The following is a 20,168-nucleotide window of genomic DNA, read 5'->3' as shown; positions in this document are numbered from 1 at the left end:
AAAAAAAGATTAATTAATTAGGACAAAGTTAATTACCTAATTGGAGAGGCGTGGCTTCCCTGTCGTGCTTCTCTGTCTCTCTCTCTCTCTCCTTCCGGCGTTAGTGGCTTCTTCGGGGTAAGTTGCCTTTTCTATTGCTGCTGTTATTTTATTTTTACAGTTAGGTTGGACGCGGTTGCCGGTGGGACCGGCCTACCAGCGTCTTCTCCCTCTCCCGCGGCCATCTTGCGGCTCCACGTGGGCTGCAGCAGGGAGCAGGGGGAGAGTTGTCGGCGGGTCGTGCGGCCAGGAAGGCCCCCCCGCGGCGCCGTTTTTCTCATCGGCGGGTAGCGCAGGCCATCCGGGCCCCCCCGCAGCGGCGTTTTTTTTCTCGTCGGCGGGTAGTGCAGGCCATCTGGGCCCCCCCGCAGCGGCGCTTCGTCTCGCGGCCCCCCCCCCGAGGTCGGGGTGTTCTAGCTGCCGGGACCTGTTTTCCCATCGCGATCTCGATGCCGCGGCCGGCGCGTTGCTCGGCCTGCGGCGAGCCTGGATCGCGCGTGTCAAGGGAGGGGATCTGCGCGAGGTGCCTCCCCGGGGGGGAAGGCACGTCTCGGACCCTCACTCATTCTCTCCCTATGGCAGCCTTACCCGGGCGGCGCGGGCCGGCCCCTCCCCCATTCCTGGCGGGAACGGCGGCCATTTTACATGCGCTGCACCCTGAGGGAGCACAGGCAGCGCTGGGGGATGGGGAAGCCTCAGAGGGCTCTCCCCCGTACCTACATCCGGAGACAGATCCGGAGGAAGACCCGCAGGGGCAGGGTCCCCCGGGGCCCCCACCCGCGGTACCCCCCCCCGAGTAGGCCGGGGTTTTCCCCGGAATTTATTCGGCTGATGCACACTGCGTATCTTCAGGAGCTGGCGGCTCCCATGGGACCTCCACCACCCAAGCTACCGCGGCCTTCGTCCCTCTCCCCGGCCCCCCCCGCTCCGGCGGGCGTGGGGGCCCCACAGCTCCCCGTACACGCCCGACTCCCGGTGGCCTCGGGGGGGACTGGGTCGGCCCCAGTTTCCCCTGGGGCGGATCCTGCAGCTTCGGGGCAAGGGGACTCTACTTCGGAGGGAGAGGATCCACGCACGCTGCGCCTCTTCCAGCGGGATGAGCTGGACGACCTAATCCCTCAAATCATCCAGGGATTGGACCTCGATCCTCCTCCGGACCCGCCAGCTCCCGTTGCGCCCGCTGTCGTCACTTCCTCTAAGAAGGGGGATCCCGTACTGGCAGCTCTGCGTCCGAGAGCTCAGGCTTTTCCCATTCACGAGTCGTTCCTGCAGCTTCTCACCAGGGAATGGGATGCCCCGGAAGCCGCTCTAAAGGGCAGCCGCGCCATGGAGAGGCTGTATCCGCTGCCGGAAGATTTCCTGGATCTCATCAAGGTACCCAGGGTGGACTCCGCGGTGTCGGCGGTCACGAAGAGGACGACCATACCGGTTACGGGTGGAGCGGCGCTAAAAGATACGCAGGATCGAAAGTTGGAAGTCTTCCTCAAGCGAGTCTTCGAGGTTTCCGCCGTGGGGCTGCGGGCGGCGATGTGCAGCTCGCTTGCCCAGCGGGCCAGTCTTCTCTGGGTGCAGCTACTGCTCACCTCGCAGGTGTTACCACCCGAGGAGGCCGCCCAGGCGGATAGACTGGAAGCTGCGGTGGCATACGGGGCTGACGCCTCCTACGATCTCTTTAGGATCCTCGCCCGCTCCATGGCCTCGGTGGTGGCGGCTCGTCGACTTCTCTGGCTACGCAACTGGGCGGCGGACACGTCCTCCAAATCGAGTCTGGGTTCCCTGCCATTCAGGGGTAAGTTCCTGTTCGGGGAGGACCTGGACCAGATCATCAAATCCCTGGGGGAAAACGCGGTCCATCGCCTGCCGGAAGACAGATATCGTTCCACCAGGGCATTCTCGTCCTCCCGGACCAGAGCCAGGGCGCAAAGACGCTACAGGACTTACAGGCCGGCGGCGGCTCGGCCCCCTGCCACCAGGTCTCAGACCTGGACACGCTCCTTTCGCGGGCGCCGCCCCGCGCGTCCCGCTCCCGCGGCGGGACAACTCTCTCTCAAGTCCTCTCAATGATGTTCAGCTCGCCCACTCCGCCGTCCCCAGGATTGGAGGGCGGCTGGCGTTCTTCTACGAGGAGTGGGCGCGGATCACCTCGGATCAGTGGGTCTTGGACACCATAGGACGCGGCTACGCGTTGGAGTTTGCCCGCGCTCCAAAGGGACGGTTCATCTTCTCTCCCTGCGGCTCGGCTGTCAAGCGAAGGGCGGTGCAATTGACGCTGGACAGATTGTGGGAAATAGGCGCCATTGTGCCCGTACCCTCCGCAGAGGTGGGCTCGGGCCATTATTCCATCTACTTCGTGGTACCGAAGAAGGACGGTTCCTTCCGCCCCATTCTGGACTTGAAGGAAGTCAACAAATCCCTTCGGGTGGTCCGGTTTCGCATGGAAACGCTACGATCGGTGATCGCGGCGGTACATCGAGGGGAGTTCCTGGCCTGCTTGGACCTGACGGAGGCCTACCTTCACATTCCCATTTGCCGGGAGCATCATCGTCTCTTACGGTTCAAGATTCTGGATCAGCATTTCCAGTTTGTGGCGCTCCCGTTCGGATTGGCAACGGCTCCGCGCACCTTCACCAAGATTATGGTGGTCGTGGCGGCTGCCCTTCGGAAGGAGGGTATCCTAGTTCATCCTTATCTGGACGATTGGCTCATCCGAGCGAAGTCTTTTCGGCATGGACAGACGGCAGTGGCCAGGGTGATAGAGTTTTTGCAGTCTCTGGGATGGGTGGTGAACTTCTCCAAGAGCTCCCTCGTGCCCTCGCAGCGCTTGGATTTCCTGGGAGCGACCTTCGACACCCGTCTGGGCGCGGTTTTCCTACGACAGGACAAGGCACAGGCCCTACGAGAGCACATACAGCGGTTCTCTGCATTACCAGCTCCCACCTCCTGGGACTATTTACAGCTCCTGGGGGTGATGGGGTCTACCATCGACATGGTCCCCTGGGCATTCGCGCACCTCCGACCTCTGCAAAGAGCACTTCTCTCCCGTTGGAAACCACTCTCGCAGGACTACCAGGTGATTCTCCCGCTGCCCCAGCTTGCCAGGAGCAGCTTCTCCTGGTGGATGGTCCCGGAGAATCTGGCTCGCGGCATGTCCCTCGATCTACCAGATTGGGTAGTGGTAACCACCGACGCCAGTCTCATAGGCTGGGGAGCAGTCTGCGATCGCAGCGCCACACAGGGGACGTGGTCCGCGGAGGAGTCGAAGTGGTCCATCAATCGTCTGGAAACCAGAGCGGTCAGGTTGGCGCTTATCCACTTCCTGCCTCTCCTTCGGAATCGGGACGTCAGAATCTTATCCGACAACGCGACAACGGTGGCCTACATCAACCGACAGGGCGGCACTCGCAGCCCGCAAGTCGCACTCGAGGCAGCGATGCTGATGCAGTGGGCGGAACGGCATCTGGGCCGTCTGGCGGCCTCACACATCGCGGGAGTAGACAACGTCCAGGCGGATTTCCTCAGTCGCCAGTTTCTGGATCCCGGAGAGTGGTCCCTCTCCGACGAGGCCATGCAGTTGCTTGTCCGGAGGTGGGGACCTCCCCACCTGGATCTCATGGCGTCCGCCCAGAACACCAAGGCTCCTCGGTTCTTCAGTCGCCGGAGAGAGCGGGGGGCGGAGGGCGTCGATGCTCTCGCGCTCCCGTGGCCGGCCGATCTACTCCTATACGCGTTCCCTCCGTGGCCACTGGTGGGAAGACTACTCCGCCGGATAGAGGTTCATCAGGGGACGGTAATACTCGTCGCGCCAGAGTGGCCAAGACGGCCTTGGTTTGCGGACCTCCTTCAACTGGTAATCGACGGACCCATCCGTCTGGGACATCTGTCCCGCCTCCTTCACCAGGGACCGGTATTTTTCGACCAGGCAGAACTCTTCTGTCTTGCGGCCTGGCTTTTGAGAGGCGCCGCCTCCGCCGACGGGATTACCCGGAGGCGGTAGTGTCTACGCTGCTACGCTCTCGAAAGACTTCGACGTCGGTGGCCTATGTTCGAGTCTGGAAGGTGTTCGAGCTGTGGTGTACCGGCCTGAACACCAGACCCAAGGAGGCGTCTGTCTCCCAGATCCTCCAGTTTCTCCAAGCAGGGGTGGACAAGGGACTCGCTTACAACTCTCTTCGGGTTCAAGTGGCCGCTCTCGGCTCCCTCCTGCGTGACGGAGGCTCTCTGTTACAACACCCGGACATCGTCCGTTTTCTCAAGGGAGTCAAGCACTTGCGGCCTCCATTGCGGGACCCTTGTCCCTCTTGGAGTCTCAATCTGGTACTACGTTCCATGTCGGGACCTCCGTTTGAACCTCTCCGAAATGCGACAATCAAGGATCTCACTCTCAAGGCTGTGTTCCTGGTGGCCATCTGCTCCGCTCGGCGTATTTCCGAGCTACAGGCTCTGTCGTGCAGAGAACCTTATCTCCGGTTTTCCGATTCGGGAGTCTCGCTTCGTACTGTGCCCTCCTTCCTTCCGAAGGTGGTGTCCGCGTTTCATATGAATCAGACGGTGGAACTTCCATCTTTCCCTTCGTCGGAGCCGCGTTCGCTACGTCTCCTTGACGTCCAGCGCACCCTGCGCCTTTACCTGGAGGCTACGAATGATTTCCGGACTTCTGACCATCTCTTCGTCCTTTGGTCCGGGCCCCGGAAGGGATCTCAGGCCTCGAAGACGACCATTGCAAGATGGCTGAAGGCCGGCATTGCCGCTTCCTACATTGGGGTGGGGCGGACGCCCCCGCCCGGAATCGTAGCGCATTCTACACGTTCTCAGGCGGCCTCCTGGGCGGAGAGTCGCTCGGTGTCTTCGCAAGAAATCTGTAGAGCGGCCACCTGGAAGTCGTTGCACACGTTCTCAAGACACTATAGACTACATCTCGCCTCGTCCGTTCATGGACACTTTGGCGAACAGGTTCTACGAGCAGGCCTCGCAGGATCCCACCCGGGTTAGGGAAGCTTGGGTACATCCCACGGTCTGGACTGATCCAGGTACGTACAGGGAAAAGAAAATTATTACTTACCTGCTACTTTTCGTTCCTGTAGTACCATGGATCAGTCCAGACGCCCACCGCATTTGGGTTCTTCTCCTGCTCCGCTGTCTTGGGGCTGATTCTCTCAGCTGTTCCTCATGTTACAGTAGTGTCTTCCTGCTGTTTCCTTTTTACGTGTACCAGTTTTTCACTGTTTATGGAGGTTGACACGCTATGTTCATGGCCCCCACCCGTTCGTGGGGAGGTTCCAGTTTTCTCTATTTCAGTTTAGCGGCTTATTGTTGCCGTCTTGTTTCAACTTGATCCACTCAGGAGGTTTTCTGTTTTCTCGGGCTCTGATATACTCGATACTGAACTCCTGCAGAGGGGGTAGTAGTACTTATGGTGACGCCCCCTCAAAGCTTTGGACTGACTCCATCTGCTGGATTGGGGACATAACCCACGGTCTGGACTGATCCATGGTACTACAGGAACGAAAATTAGCAGGTAAGTAATAATTTTCTTTTACTTAGGTCTACCTGATAACACTATTCATCCTTTACAACTGGTTCAGAATACTGCAGCTCGCATCCTATCAGGTGTTTCCTTTAGAAGCCATATAACACCAATTCTCCAATCTCTTCACTGGTTACCGATAAAATTCAGAGTTCAATATAAAATCTTGACAATAATTCATTCTTTGATATATAACTCGTCATCTATTTGGCTCTGTTCTATATTCCGCATCTATAAACCCACTAGACAACTAAGATCTTTGACAAAAAATCTTTTAGACACTCCATCCCTCTGCTTGACTAGACTTGACATCACCAGAAAGAGGGCCTTCTCAGTAGCGGGTCCCCTCCTCTGGAACTCTCTACCAAACTTCCTTCGCTAAAAACGTATTTGTTTCAAATTGCCTACAATATTCCACCAACTGATCAGACATAATTTTTTCATTCACCATTACCCCTTTTTTTCCCATTCCTTCCCTCCTCCCACTTATCTCCTTACCCCTCTTCCCTACCTGTCTTTACTTATACCTCTGCCTTGTCCTTTTATACATTCCTAAATTACTTGGCAGTACTGATGGCACAGATTTTTTATTTAATTATATTTTTTAATTAATGGTAGTTATCTTTTATTTTTATATTATTTTTTAGATATTATACAGTTTTTGTAATTTTTATATTTTTATTTTTAATACCTTTGTAAACCGTTTTGATCAAACCTCATTTGTAAAACGGTATATAAATACTTTTAAATAAATAAATACATCTCTAAGTTCACCACTTTGCACTTGTCCACATTGAATGTCATCTCCCATTTGAATGCCCAGTCGCCCAGTCTCATAAGATTGTCCTGCAATTTCTCACAATCCTCTTATGATTTAACAACTTTGAATAATTTTGTATCATTAATAAATTTGATCACTTGGATATCACCATAATCAACAAGTTTTGTTGTAATGGAACTCAAGATTGAGATGTGACCATCCTATGTTATGATCTCATCAGAAGAGATGGAATAGCGAAAAGGAGGAGAAGAAGGTAGTAGCTCTTCAGGTAAGGTACATGACATTGCCACTGAAATACAGGGAAAGCTGAGTTAGTGTGGGTTACCCTGTAAAACATTGAAAAGTCCATATTGAGTAAACTGGTGAGCAGACAAGTTACTTGCTTAAAGTTAACTGGATAACTTGTCTGGATATTCAGCAGGATAAACACTCCACTGAATATCCCTGATTAAAGATATATGGCTTACTTTAGATTTTAATTTTAAAACCTAACCAGCCAGCTTTTAAATATGGCTGGTTAGGTTTAAAGTAATCGGACCTTGCGTGGCCAGATAACCTGTCACTTAACTGCTTATTTTTTGAAAATATCCGGTTAAGTGGAGTCTTATGCATTTAAAAACATCTTGAATGCGGGCCTCCTGGCCCGATTCCCTCCTCCCCACCTCTCTATAAACGTTAAAAGCCTCTGCAGGCCAAGCCTGCCTCCCTCCCAACCCCTCTGACGGAAAAAGTAAAAATTAAAGCCAGACTCTCGGCACCAGCTCTCCCCCTTCCTGGTCCCTCGCAGGTAAAATAAATTTAAAATAAGGCTGTCTCCCCTCCTCCAAGCATAATCCTCCCATCCAACTAGTACCTGCCAGAATATTCAACCCATTTCCAGGGCTGGGATAACAATACGCTGCAATCCTGGGAGCTTCCAGCGTTCCTCTGGCATCAGCACTGGAAGTGCTAGCTATCAGTGCTACTACTGTCCAGTGGCTGGACTGGACAGTAATTCTGGTACCTTACCAGTCTAAAGTTATCCGGCTAAGTTAGATGGATAACTTTACTCTGGAGATGATCTGGAGTTGTTCCAGGGCAATTTATCCAACTAAACTTTAGACAGATAAGTGACTCAATATTAAAAAAAAATTGACATGTAGCCTGATAACCTGCTAAATGCCTTTGAATAACGCTCCCCTAAGATATCCAAGCCTAATATTCAGCGCCACTTAGCCGGTTAAGCATGGACTTAGGTGCTAAGGGGTATCTTAATATCTGGGCACAAGCAGCATATGGCCAAAAGGTTAGGGATAGGAATGAGATATTCTGGGGCAGGGATACTTGTCTTAGCTGGATAAGTGCCAATAATCAGCATTATGCTACTTAGTTAACTGAACAAGTCTAGGACTGCTATTCACTGTCCTAAAGTTAACCAGATAAATGCATCTGGCTATAAGATAGCTGAGCTGCTGAATTTCTCAGCCCAGTTAGCCAGATAAGTTTATCCAACTAACCTGTGCAACCAGATAGTGGCTGATTTTTGGCCCCCTCTATGTACATGGGTGTAATATACAGACCTCTGGCAGAAGGAAAAGGGTTTGATTCTGGCATAATGGTGGGAGACCTCATCAGGATGGCACACAAAAGGGAGGTCCTGTCTTTAGAACACTTCAGTATACAAAATGCGGATTGGAGCCTACCTGCTTAAGGTGCAACTAAAAGTGGAGAAGTCCTGGATACCCTACAAGTTGCGTTCCTCAAGCAGTCAGTGGAAGAGCACCCTCTAGAGGAGCTTATGCTAGGTCTGATACTGATATGGAGACAGTGTCGTTGACTTCATATCACTGCCTTTCCACTGGTCAGTATTATCTGACAAATCAGAATGCTTAATTTTTCTCAACCATTTTACAAAACATTTGGATGTACAGTGACAGTATCACAATATCCCATCTGATGAGAGGACAGTTTACCAGTGCTAGATGATGTCACATCTGGCCCATTGCACCCTAGCCTTACGGAAACTTCACCAAAACAAATGAATATCTGGGGAAAAGCAGGATTAAAGCTTGACATTTTATTTCAAAATAAAAATGTATAGGGTTTGAGTGCCAGAATGTTTTATAACTTCAATAACACATTCCAGTGTATTGATTTTAAGGTACTTTTTGTGTGCTAAAAACACATGACTTTCCTTTATGCCTTACAATGCTCTGAGGAATTACTTTAATCGAGCAATCAGTTCCACACAGTAATATGTACAGTAGTTGCCATTCAAAAATTGCAAGTCACTAGTAGTGTCCTTCAGCATATCCCGTAGCTTATCATAGCAAGACACTATCTATTTTATTGGATTTGTTGCAGCCCCAATGGGCATTTCCTCAAGACAACCATGGATAGCCCACTACTGGCACTGAACTTGAAAGGATTTTGATGCATACCCAGGTGCACCATAAGTTGTATTGGCTCAGGCCTCATGGATTGCTGTCGGATCATTACAGAATTTCTGTGTGCTTGTTCACTATCTGACTTTCCCGCTTTGTAGGTGGTGAAGATCCTATGAAACCAAAATCATCATATTCCATTTTCTGGGCTGAAACTGAACTCTCTTCTTTGGTGAAGGAGCACAAGTTACCGAAGACCTGAGTTTCTTTCACCAAGCATATATAGCACTGTAAATTGACACTGATTTGGCACAGAAAATATTTCAAATTGCTTAGGTCGTTACTGTACGCATGCCATGGCAAAAAGTGAAATTAAAATGAACCGACAGAGGAAGAATAATAGAGAAAAAGAGAGATAACAGGGGTGGTCTTGTCACATTTGTATAAGTAGATTGTACTTATAAAGCATGACAGAACGAAATCTCTCAGAGGGCACTAGAGGATGTGAGGGGCACGAGGGATGGAAGCAACCATTTTTCTCGGACAATAACGTCAATCTCCGTAGGTCTACTGACAACAAGAACACAGTTTGCAACATGAATAATTAACAGCCCCGTTTCACTGCATATTGAAATCTAAGGACTTTATGAGAGAAAGAGAATTAGGGCTTGAAGGAAGGACATATCGTATGAGCGGAAGGTAAAGCTATCATGTACTCACTCATTCCTATCTCTATGATGCTGAATGAGGTGGGATAGTTTTCCGCTGGTGTTTGACTAGCGAGACAGTTCAGCTCATCACCCGGTGAGCATTTATTGGCCATTAATTATGACTCAGGGGAAACTGCACAGTAAGAAGCATGAGCTGAGCCTTTTGTGCGACAGATCACACTGATGGGCTGCTGGAACGCAGGCAAGACTATGGGTTTGTCTTGATGAGCTTGCAGGACTGAGAATCTTCAAGGGATATTTTATTGAACAATTACAGGAGGTAATAAGATTTGACTCTAGTCCATAATTCAGTTGGAGTGGTTTCTGGGGGTGGGTTGGGAAGGTCATTTTAGCCTAGAGAAAGCATTTCTTTAAAAAAAAATATGACTATCCTTTTCGAATGCGGGACATAGGATAGCATGTGCACAGTGACTGAAAAGGTTAACGGAGTGAGCAGTAAGAGGCAGTGATCAATCAATCCTGCCACTGAGGAGCACCACTGAGCCCAAATAATTAAAGCAGTTCATCAATGAACAACTTCACCTGAAGCTTCTATATTACTCTCTGTACAAACATTAGTCTCCCTGCGTACCACATTGGAAAACAATTTTGTCCTTCAGGCCTAATTTTTATGTTTTTATTTTACAAGCCGCATAATGGCATAGAAGTCAGTGTGGTGCATATACACACAGTCCTAATGAACTTTTAAGTCTCTGCCTGGGCTACCACCTGTTCTGTTTTTTGGCATAAGCATTTATACCCTCAAGTCTCCTTTTAAAAAGTACTAAAGGCATTTCTCCTTCCTACTCTGCAGCTAACTTGCTTGTTTCTTCAGTTACTGCCTGGTGTGCATATTTATGAATGAGTGTGAGTATGCATATTTAAACAAAACCATATCACAACCTTTTCTTTTTTTTGGACATGAAATGATCCTGTTTCTCACAGGATGGAAACCTCTCCATGAATACTAAAGTTAGTTTCTCTGGGGGAAGGTGACAGTCAGACAAATATATCATGCATCAATGATAGTAAATACTCCCTTGTCTTTCCAGAGCACAGCCAGGCTAACCTTGTCCCCTTGACTGCTATAAATGATGCAGTCAGCTCCCGAGGTAACACTTACCTTTAGGCACATCCATGGGATCCAGACTGCCCAGCAAATCCCTAACATAAAGTCCATCTCCCTCCTCTTTGCTCAACCAATTGTTACAGGCAAAATAGAAACGAAGGTGGGGTCTGTTCATATCAGTCACTACCACTCGATCCAGGAACCAGCTTGCATTCAGTCCCGTGTTATCATGTTCGATTCTAGGGTCCAAAGAAGACATCATCTGTTACTTGCAATACATTCTCGCAATAAAGACAGCGCTATAAAATGGACGTCATGCACAAATAGGGCCCTGCCAAAAATGCGGGATGAACTTCAAATTACTTCAGCTGAGTATCCGACAAGACAGACAAAATTGCTGGAAATGGCTGATCTGTGGTTTACTGGGAGAATACAGATGACTGATAATCCCCTACATAAGTTATGACTTTACAGTGGATCCTACAAATATTAGACCTTTACTATAATTTAAGAAGGGCCTTAACAATATTCTATATATTAGGTAAGCTGGTAACTACAGAGGAATGGCCGAAGGTCAGAAAATGCTCCACAAAAGTATATTCATCATTAATGAGACATTTTTACACTTCTTTTTTCAATAAAATTAGCTAAAAGAAATACATTAATGCATTTGAGTACAGTACAATCTATACTAGGATGATGGTTTTAAAATGCAAGCTTTCCGGACCACTCTGGCCCATCATAGAAACAAAGAATATGACTGCAGGTAAAGACCAGAAGGTCTAGCTCTCCCCAAATGTTATTTCCTGCTGCGATGCCATAGCCTACGATTGATCTCTTACTGGCACTTCATTCACTTCTTTTCAATTAAGGATCCCTTGGGCTTATCCCAAGCTTTCTTGAATTGTGTCACTGTGCTTAACTCCACCAGCTGTGCTCCCAGCTGTCCTGGAAAGCTGTCCCAAAAGGGGACCACCCTTTCCGGGAAGAAATACTTTCCAATGTTAACTTCTGAGTTCATTCTTCCCCTCATCCCCACCCATGAGGCTCATATCATGACTTCTTGCTCTAGAATTTCCTTTCCACTGAAAGGGTTTGCTTCAGGAGCATTATTTAGGCAGCTCTATAATTTCTCCTCCCCCCCTCCTCCCTCTTCTGTGCTGGGGGTACATATTTAGGTCCTAAAATCTCATCTCATAGGGCTTTTGGCGCACATCTTGAACTTCTAAGCAGCCTCTCTCTACAGCTCCTCTGTTTATTTCCTTTCGGACTTACCATCTCCAGTTCCTGGACACTGTCACAATACCCAAAACGAAGTCTCAATAAAGACCAGTATAAAAGCATTATCATCTCATTTATGTCACACAGACCACAAAGGTAGTAGCATACCTGGGAACTCTCGGGATATGGCCCGGAAACTCCAAAATTCTGCAGGAATTGTCAGATCTCCGGGCCAATATCCGAAAACTCCAGGTGCTCCTTCCTGTAGAAGCAGGTCCCGGAAAAAGCCTGCAGGAGCCGTACGGGCAGGAAGTAAGAGGTGCGCAGCCCATGCAGACAGGAAGTAAGGCATGTCAGTCCTGGGCGGGCAGGAAGCAAAAGGCACGTCGGCCCGTACATAGAAGAAGGGTCAGCATCTCTGCAACTTTGGGGTGAGGCCATGGTCCACGCAATTAGCCCTATATGGCATCCAAAGAAAGAGCCCTGTAGCAGGGCTGCCACAGATCCCATTCCGTGGCAGTCCAGAAGAGGAGTTCCGGCAGCAGGGCCACAGTAGACTTCATCTCATGGTGGACTGAGAAGGAGGCCTAGAGGCAAGAGGGAGGCTGGGGCCTGATTGGAGTATGTGCCAAAGAGAATGCTTTTGTCTGAGAGCAAGCGAGCATGTGAGGGTGATAGCTGTAAGTGCATGAGAAAAACAGCATATGAGAATGAGAGAGCCAGTGTATGTGTGAGATGGAGATAGCATGTGAGAATGAGAGCCTGTGTGTGTGTGTGTGTGTGTGTGTGAGAGAGAGAGAGAGAGAGAGAAAGACAGCATGTAAAAGTGAGTGCCTGTGTATGTGTTCATGACATAGAGACAGTGTGTGCGAGTGAGAACCTGTGTGTGTGAGAGAGAGTGAGAACCTGTGTGTGTGTGAGAGAGAGTGAGAACCTGTGTGTGTGTGTGTGTGAGATGGAAACAGCATGTGACAATGACAGCCTTTGTTTGTGTGAGATGGAGACAACATGTGAAAATGAGTCTGTGTGTAGGTGTGTGCATGTGAGAGAGAGAGAAAGAAAGACAGTGTGTGAAAGTGGGAGCCTGTGTATATGTGTGAGATAGAGTGTGCATGTGAGAGCCTGTGTGTATATTTGAAGGAGGAAGGGAAGATGAAGAAACAGAAAGAAAACGAGTCCCATAAAAAGGAACTGGGTAAAAACAAGAAGAGGAACATGAAAGAGGCCGGGACTAACTAGTGAGAAAAATAAGATCAGACAACAAGGTAAAAAAAAAACACCTAACCCATTTAATTTTTTAGTGATTAGCATATGATATCTTTGGGAAGGTAAATTATATATTTGTATTTTGCTCTTTCTTCAGAATTTAATTCTTCAGTCTCATTTCTCAGGCTTTCCGTTTCCATTTTGTTTGCAAGTTTCAGTTTTCTAATTTGTAGTACCTTATTCTGTATTAGGTAAGGGTCAATCTGTATTCTGCATATGTGACTGAGGTACAGTATTTCTGTTAGCATGTGGTTTCTCTGTAGGGAGTTGTAACAGTACTGGGCCGATACAGTAAAAGTCACGGGAGAGCGGGAAAAAGGGCGAGCACCCAGGCCACTCTCCTGTGCGCGCGATTTATTATTCAAATAAGGCCCACGGTAAAAAGAGGGCTAGGGACACTAGCGCCTCCTTTTGGACAGGAGCGGCAGCTGTCAGCAAGTTTGACGGCCGAAGCTCAATTTTGCCAGCATCGGTTCTCAAGCCTGCTGACAGCCATGGGTTCGGAAACCGGACGCCGGCAAAATTGAGCGTTCGGTTTTCAACCCGTGAGCCGTGGGCCGATTTTAAATTTTTTTATTTTAAATTATTTTTTACTTTTGGGACCTCTGACTTAATATCACCATGATATTAAGTTGGAGGGTGTACAGAAAAGCAGTTTTTACACTTTCCCTACCTTTGGGTAGGCGCTAATTTCTGAAAGTAAAATGTACGGCTTAGCTGCACATTTTACTTACTGAATCGCACGGGAATAATTAATAGGGCCATCAACATGCATTTGCATGTTGTGGGCGCTATTTGTTTCGGGGGGTTGGCCGCGCGTTTTCCATGTGCTATTACCCCTTACTGAATAAGGGGTAAATCTAGCACGTCAAAAACGCGCGTCCAAATGCGGGTTAACAGTGGAATGCACTGTACTGTATCGGCCCGTATGAGAGTGAACATGAGAACTTGTTAATGTGTGTGTGTGTGTGTGTGTGTGTGTGGGTGTGTGTGTGTATTTATTTATTTATTTTATATATTTAAAAAGTTTTTACATACCGCGAATTGGCCAGGATCTGGCCGTCTATGTGAGAAAGTCTGTGTGCATGTAGGTGCACTAACCAATAGTTCTCAGTGATGATGAGGTCCATTGGAAGCATTTAATACTGAGAAAGCCAGGAGAATTTGCATTGGGTGATTCTCTATTGAGGGCGAGATCGACTGGAGGTTCCTAGCAGAGAGTACCGGGAGAAATGCGATTACAATAAAACCAGGCTGGGAGCTTTAACGCTGTTAGTGAAAAACTCAGCGAATCTGGGAGAGATGTGATTAGGAGAAGGCAAGGCAGTGAACTTAACAGCTAAGACTGGAGGACTCTAGTAGCTCTTGAGATGATTGCTTCTCTGTATATTGAGGGGAGACTTGTGCGGAATGAACATTCTTGATACATTTGGATGGAACTCTATAAGTTAAGTACAAGCCTGTGTTTGCTATTTAGTAGTTGTCTCAAAGAATATGTGAAGATTTGACGTCGCTTGTGCTAACAACATTATGGGGCAGATTTTCAAAGGGGTATGCGCGTAAGATACACGCGTAAGCCCCGAAAAGCTGCCCCTTCCACCCCCTGTGCGTGCCGAGCCTATGTTGCATAGGCTCGGCGGCGCATGCAAGCCCCGGGACGCGTGTAAGTCCCGGGGCTTTCCTGGGGGGGCGTGTCGGGGGCATGTCGCGGCCGGCGCATCATTGGGGATGTTCCGGGGGGCGGGGCCATGGCCTCCGGACCAGCCCCTGGACCGGAACATGGCGCGCTGGCAGCCGGCCCACGTGTGTAAGTTACACCTGCCTTGGGCAGGCGTAACTTTTGAAATAAAGGTATGGGGGGGGGGAATTAGTTAGGGACTATGGCTAGCACAGATGTGGCATTTGAGTTGAGAGGAGCTCTGTTGGGAGTGATTTGTTTTTAGTGAGGCCTACATTTCTCACTCAATATATTTTAGGAGGGTATACCTTCCTGGGTACTCTCTGCCTGGTTGGATACCCCTCAATTTGGAGAAAGAGATTTTGTTAGGATTCTGTGACTACTTTAAGAATTGTTTTGCGGGAGTTGCAGCCTGGTGATCCTGGTGAAGGCTATCCCCTGGATCCAGAAGCATGGTCACTGAAGATCTGCTGGTACCCTTTTAGAACAGAGAAGAGCTGCAGTGACAGTGATATCCCAGAAGGTTTTGGACATTTTAGTGATGTTGCGCTGGAGATGGACCCTTGGCCTGGTGCAGGATTGGTACTGCCCTCTGGTCGGACCCAGACAGCACGTGCCACCAGGAAGTGGAGCACACGAGGAGACAGAGGCTAGCTGGAGCTTCGCCAATAACAGTCCAGGGTTTCCACAGGTTGAGCCCTTGGGTACCCGGACTGCCTGGACTTAGGTGGGCCTCAGGTGATATCCCGGAGAGGCAGCGGAGAGGTGTGCCCACCATGAGCAAAGATGCACGGCTGATGCTGAAAGGATGGACTAGACCCGAACTGGAAGCTTCGGAGACTTCAGGGATGTAACAGTTCAGGAAGGTTCTCCGGGCAAGACAGGCAGCGCCTGCGGGTCTGGTCAGGTGAAAGCCGTGGGTAGATTCCAAGCAGGTTGGTCTGGTAGTCACAGTAGGCCAGAAGAGAGTGTCCGAGTGAAGCGCAATGGTCAGAGCCAGAGTATCAGTCCAGGAGTGGTCAGCCAAAGCAGGGGTCAATACCAAGGTCAGTCCGAGCTTAGTCAAGGCAAGCGAGAGTCAGTTCCAGGCGGCAGAGGAAGAGAATGGTCAGGCAGGCAGAGGTCAGTACCAGAGATCAGTTCTGGAAGGTACTACCTGAGAAGGACGCAGGAACACACGAAGACTCAGGAATAAGGAGACACTGGAACACGGAGACGCTGGAACAAGGAAACGCTAGAACACGGAGAAAGCAAACTCAGAACACCACGGTGTCGACCCGATTGCCAAGGCAAGGTCCTGGGGACAGGGCCTCGCTATTTATAGGGAGTTTCATGTGATGTCATCGGGCGGCAGCCGAGCCACGCTTCCCGCACTGGTCCCTTTAAAAGGGATGACGTCGGCCACGTGTGTGCCTAGGGGCGGGGCCGAGGCGGCCGATGACGCGGAGCCCCGACTGGAGTTCCGCTGTGAGGCCTGCGGTGTGGAGGAAGCCGGAGAGGGCCGCGGTGAGCGTTGGGGACACCGGGAGCTGGCAGCCGCGGTGAGACCTGAGCTGGTTGAGGGCAATGCAAGGTGAGTAGGCCCGGTCGCGGCACCCACGCAGCCGGGATGAGCAACAAGTGAAGTATATTCTTTGGGTTGAGAGAAGGTGTTTTTTTGTCACCCCACTCCTCTCATTTGGAGATTAGGCAGTGTGCCTGATCTTTGCCAGTCAAGACCTTTCCTTCTGAGATGTCCAATAAGGCAAGAAAGGAGAAAAAAGAACAGATTTGAAGACCCACCACAGGATCTTCCCCTTGGGACACAGGCACAGGTGGGGTGGCTGTCTAAAGTCTATTGGAACTCAGGTAGGACTGTATAAACTTCTAAAGAGATTCCCTCACAGCATAGGATCTCCCCAGAGTCTGGGACTCTGAAACTCTCAATCCAGGAGAGGTAAGAGCCACCCAGTAACCTGAGTCACCAGCACATACACGGAGAGGAAAGAGCACACCTATGTCACAAGGATAATGATTATTTTTTTGAAGAAATCAGTGAACTTTTTATTATTTTGTGTCCTGCTTCCTTTATCCCAGGCAAGCATCAGCACCACACTAAACAGCTGCACACAAATAAGGGATTCACCCCACCTCCTGGGTCACAAGCAATAGCTTCCCCCCCCCCACAGAAAGGACTCACTCCTGGGATACCAATAACAGAGAGGATAGGTGGCAAGAGAGATTGTCCTCAAGAAAAAAATTAATTTGTGTACCCTTGGATGATATGCTCCTCCAACGAAAAGGGTTAGACTTGCATGCAAATCATGGCTCTGACAATGGAGGATATTTCAACGGGCTTCTTTACTCCAGAATGAGTTCAAGAGCAATGATTTGACAAAGGATATATAAACAACGATAATGGCATCTATACATAGACACAGATGTACAATATTCTAATCAAAACTTTTTATCAGGACAGCAGAAGTAAGTTGGAACCGTTGTTGTGCTCAGATTAAGTGCTAAAATGGGAACGCAGAATTCAGAATCGTGATAGGTGTTTATGGCTGCAGTTTAATGTGGTCCCATTCTGTTCGTCACTCAAACGGTTGCTTCAAAAGGCAGCTTACCTTATTCTCCGATTTACTACCCCATTCCTTCCTCCCACTCCACAGAGTCCAATAGAAATGTTGCAGTTGAAGAACTGAGAGAGTCTTGACCATTTCACTAAGCAACTTCTGGGAAACCCTCCTTGCTCTTCTCCTGCCTAAAGGTGAACTGCTTGTTAGTGGGGTGCAAGCAAAATTATTTTCATTTGTTTTTGGGGGCCCAGATTTTATTGCTATAACATATACTATGTTAAATTGACATCCGGTTTTATTGTTCCTTATGTTCTACAGTTCTATGTAAAGCCCCCATCCGCTGTTGGGCAGTTCATCGTTTTATGTAAACCGGAGTGATTTGTAATTCCCACAAGAACTTCGGTATATAAAAATTAAAAATAAATAAAATAAATAAATTGCTTTTGTTTTCATTTCTTTTTATTATGCACTAACGTTTTAGTGCCTGTTAAAACCCGTATTACGCACATTAGCATCATTTAATGTACACGAAATCAATGTAGTGCGTGCTAATTCAATTTAGTGTACATTAATCATTTTAGTAAACGCTAAAACGTTTAGCACGCACTTAAGGAACTGAAGGAAATGAGAGGACATTTCTAATCCTCGCCCCTCTAGTGGTCCTAGTACCCTTTATATGGCACATACCAATAACGCATGTGGTAACAAGGGTGCATAGAATGATAGCCTGGACCATCTCTGATCGAGAGCTGGAGTTTAGTAAAAAAAAAAATCTCAGGACAGGTTACATTTAAAGTTTTCAAAGATTTTCTGAATACCTTCTTTATCTTTGGCCAACCACACTTTCTACAGTTTGGAACACTGCTTAGCCAACCAAAAGGCAGTGTTGAGTGAACATGCCATAATAACTCCAGCTATGCAACCGTACCTTTCAAGAGTGAAACTGATTTTAAAAATAAAAAAAAATTACTTCTGCCAATATTATTATGATTTACATACACAGTTCGGCTTCTTTCAGGTAGGCTTTATCTTGGTCCTCTAGGCCTAGCCCTGAAAGGAAGGATAATATGGAGCCAGGGTTCAACTCCCTTTATCTCCTGAAGTCTTTTACCTTGCCTGGTCCAGCCATCCTCCTGAAGGTTTATTCTCTCCTGCCTGCTCTACTGTTTAGAATCTCTTTCTTTTCTAGATTCAGGAAATTATGGCTGGTGTATCCCTGACTCAAGGTCGGTTCTATAATGAGATAGGGTAAGGTGGCATAAAATACATCTCCACGGCAGCCACTTTACCCTCACCGCCAAAAAAAGACCTGCACTGCCTCTGGTGACATGCTGAGGTTCCCATCCCCTGCCAGCGAGATGAGGCTCTGCATGGCTTTGCCTTCTGCTGATGTGCTGGCGGGGTTCCCACTTCCTGCCAGTGAGATGATAGCCCGCACGATGGCAGCACCGTAAGGTGAAGCGCCGGCGGGGTTCTCATTCCCTGCCAGAAAGATGAGGCCCTACGTGGATGTGCACTCTGATGACACACTGGCAGGAATTCCATCCCCTGCTAGCGAGAAGAGGAATTCCATCCCCTGTTAGCGAGAATTCCATCCCCTGCTAGCGAGAAGAGGAATTCCATCCCCTGCTAGCGAGAATTCCATCCCCTGCTAGCGAGAAGAGGAATTCCATCCCCTGCTAGCGAGAATTCCATCCCCTGCTAGCGAGAATTCCATCCCCTGCTAGCGAGAAGAGGAATTCCATCCCCTGCCAGTACGGCAGCATCGATGATGACCTACCAGGGGAGGGAGGGAGGGGGCTGTCATATGACAGGTTGTGACTGAGATGGAAGGATGGGGGTGGAAAGTGGGAAGGGAAGGAGTAGAGTGATGAGGAAAGGGTTGAGTGACAGAGGAGGGAAGGGAGCGGGAGGAGGGAGTGACAGGAAAGGCAAGCAATTAAGGGGTGAGTGAGCATAAAGAAAAAGAGGTGAGTGGAGGTGTGTGACTGGGATAAAAGGGGAGGGGTGAATGGAGGTGAGTAATTGAGAGGGGAAGTGTGAATGGAGGTAAGTGACAGGGAAGGGAAGGGTGTGAGTGGGAAGGAAAGGCAAGGAAGTTGGAGGGGTTGAGTGGAGGTGAATGACAGAGGGGAAGGGCTGAGTGCAAATGAGTGACAGAAGGGAAGGGATGAGTGACAGAGGGAAGAGAAGGCAGTGAGTGGGAGTAAAGATATGTGACAGAGTTAAGGGAAGGGGTGAAAATGAGCAAAGGGAAGATGGTGTGAGGGGAGGCAGTGAGTGGAGGTGAGTGATAAGGAGGGGCAGGGGAGGGGAGAGTGGAAGTGAGGCTGCATGTGACAGAGGAAAGGGAAGGAGATGAGATGTGAAGAGGACAGGGTGATGAGGTAAGTGACTGGGAGGGAAAGGGTGCTCAGGTGTGTGACAGAGGAAAGGGAAGAGGGTGAGACTGAGGGAAGGGAAGAAGTTGGGTGTGTGGGAGGAAAGTAATGAAGGGGAATGAGTGAGGGGAAAGAGGTTAGTGTTGCGAGCATAGGAGAGCAGTCGCTTGCTCGAGAGAGTGTGCCCTTAGGCACAGCACAACCCCAGAAGAGACACCAGGGTAAGTGCCGTGGCTGGTGAGATGTGTCTGAGCATGGGTGAACAGGCTGAAGACTTGGAGCACGCGGATCTCTGCAGAACCTGAATGTACCAAGAGGAGACCCAGTAACGCAATGCTGGTCTCTGGGGTAGCCCTCCGGGCACTCGATAGCCCTTTCGGACCTGCCACATGGGAATGGCAAGTGCATCAGGAAGGACAGAGGTCAAGGACAAAAGACGGCTATGGAACAAGGACAAGATGTGGAGATAGCAACTGAAGATTTGGACAAGACGAAGGCACTTGGACGAGATGAAGGCACTTGCAAACTGCAGAGTCGGACAAGGCACTGATGACTTACTTGAAGGGTCAGACAAGGCA

The 20,168-nt window shown here is 49.2% G+C and overlaps 1 protein-coding gene across 1 annotated transcript in view; it reads right to left on the bottom strand.

The window, feature by feature from the left end:
- The window catches only part of LOXHD1 (lipoxygenase homology domains 1), a 557,082-nt gene that overhangs the window by 322,853 nt on the left and 214,061 nt on the right, over nt 1-20,168 (bottom strand). Inside the window, exon 10 of the mRNA XM_029580624.1 lies at nt 10,541-10,725. Coding sequence (XP_029436484.1) covers nt 10,541-10,725 — 185 coding nt within the window. The remainder of the gene's footprint in view (nt 1-10,540; nt 10,726-20,168) is intronic.

This window comes from Rhinatrema bivittatum, chromosome 1 (genome assembly GCF_901001135.1).
Source record: "Rhinatrema bivittatum chromosome 1, aRhiBiv1.1, whole genome shotgun sequence".
In the NCBI taxonomy this organism is placed as follows: Eukaryota; Metazoa; Chordata; class Amphibia; order Gymnophiona; family Rhinatrematidae; genus Rhinatrema; species Rhinatrema bivittatum.
This window is presented reverse-complemented; position numbering and strand designations above follow the sequence as displayed.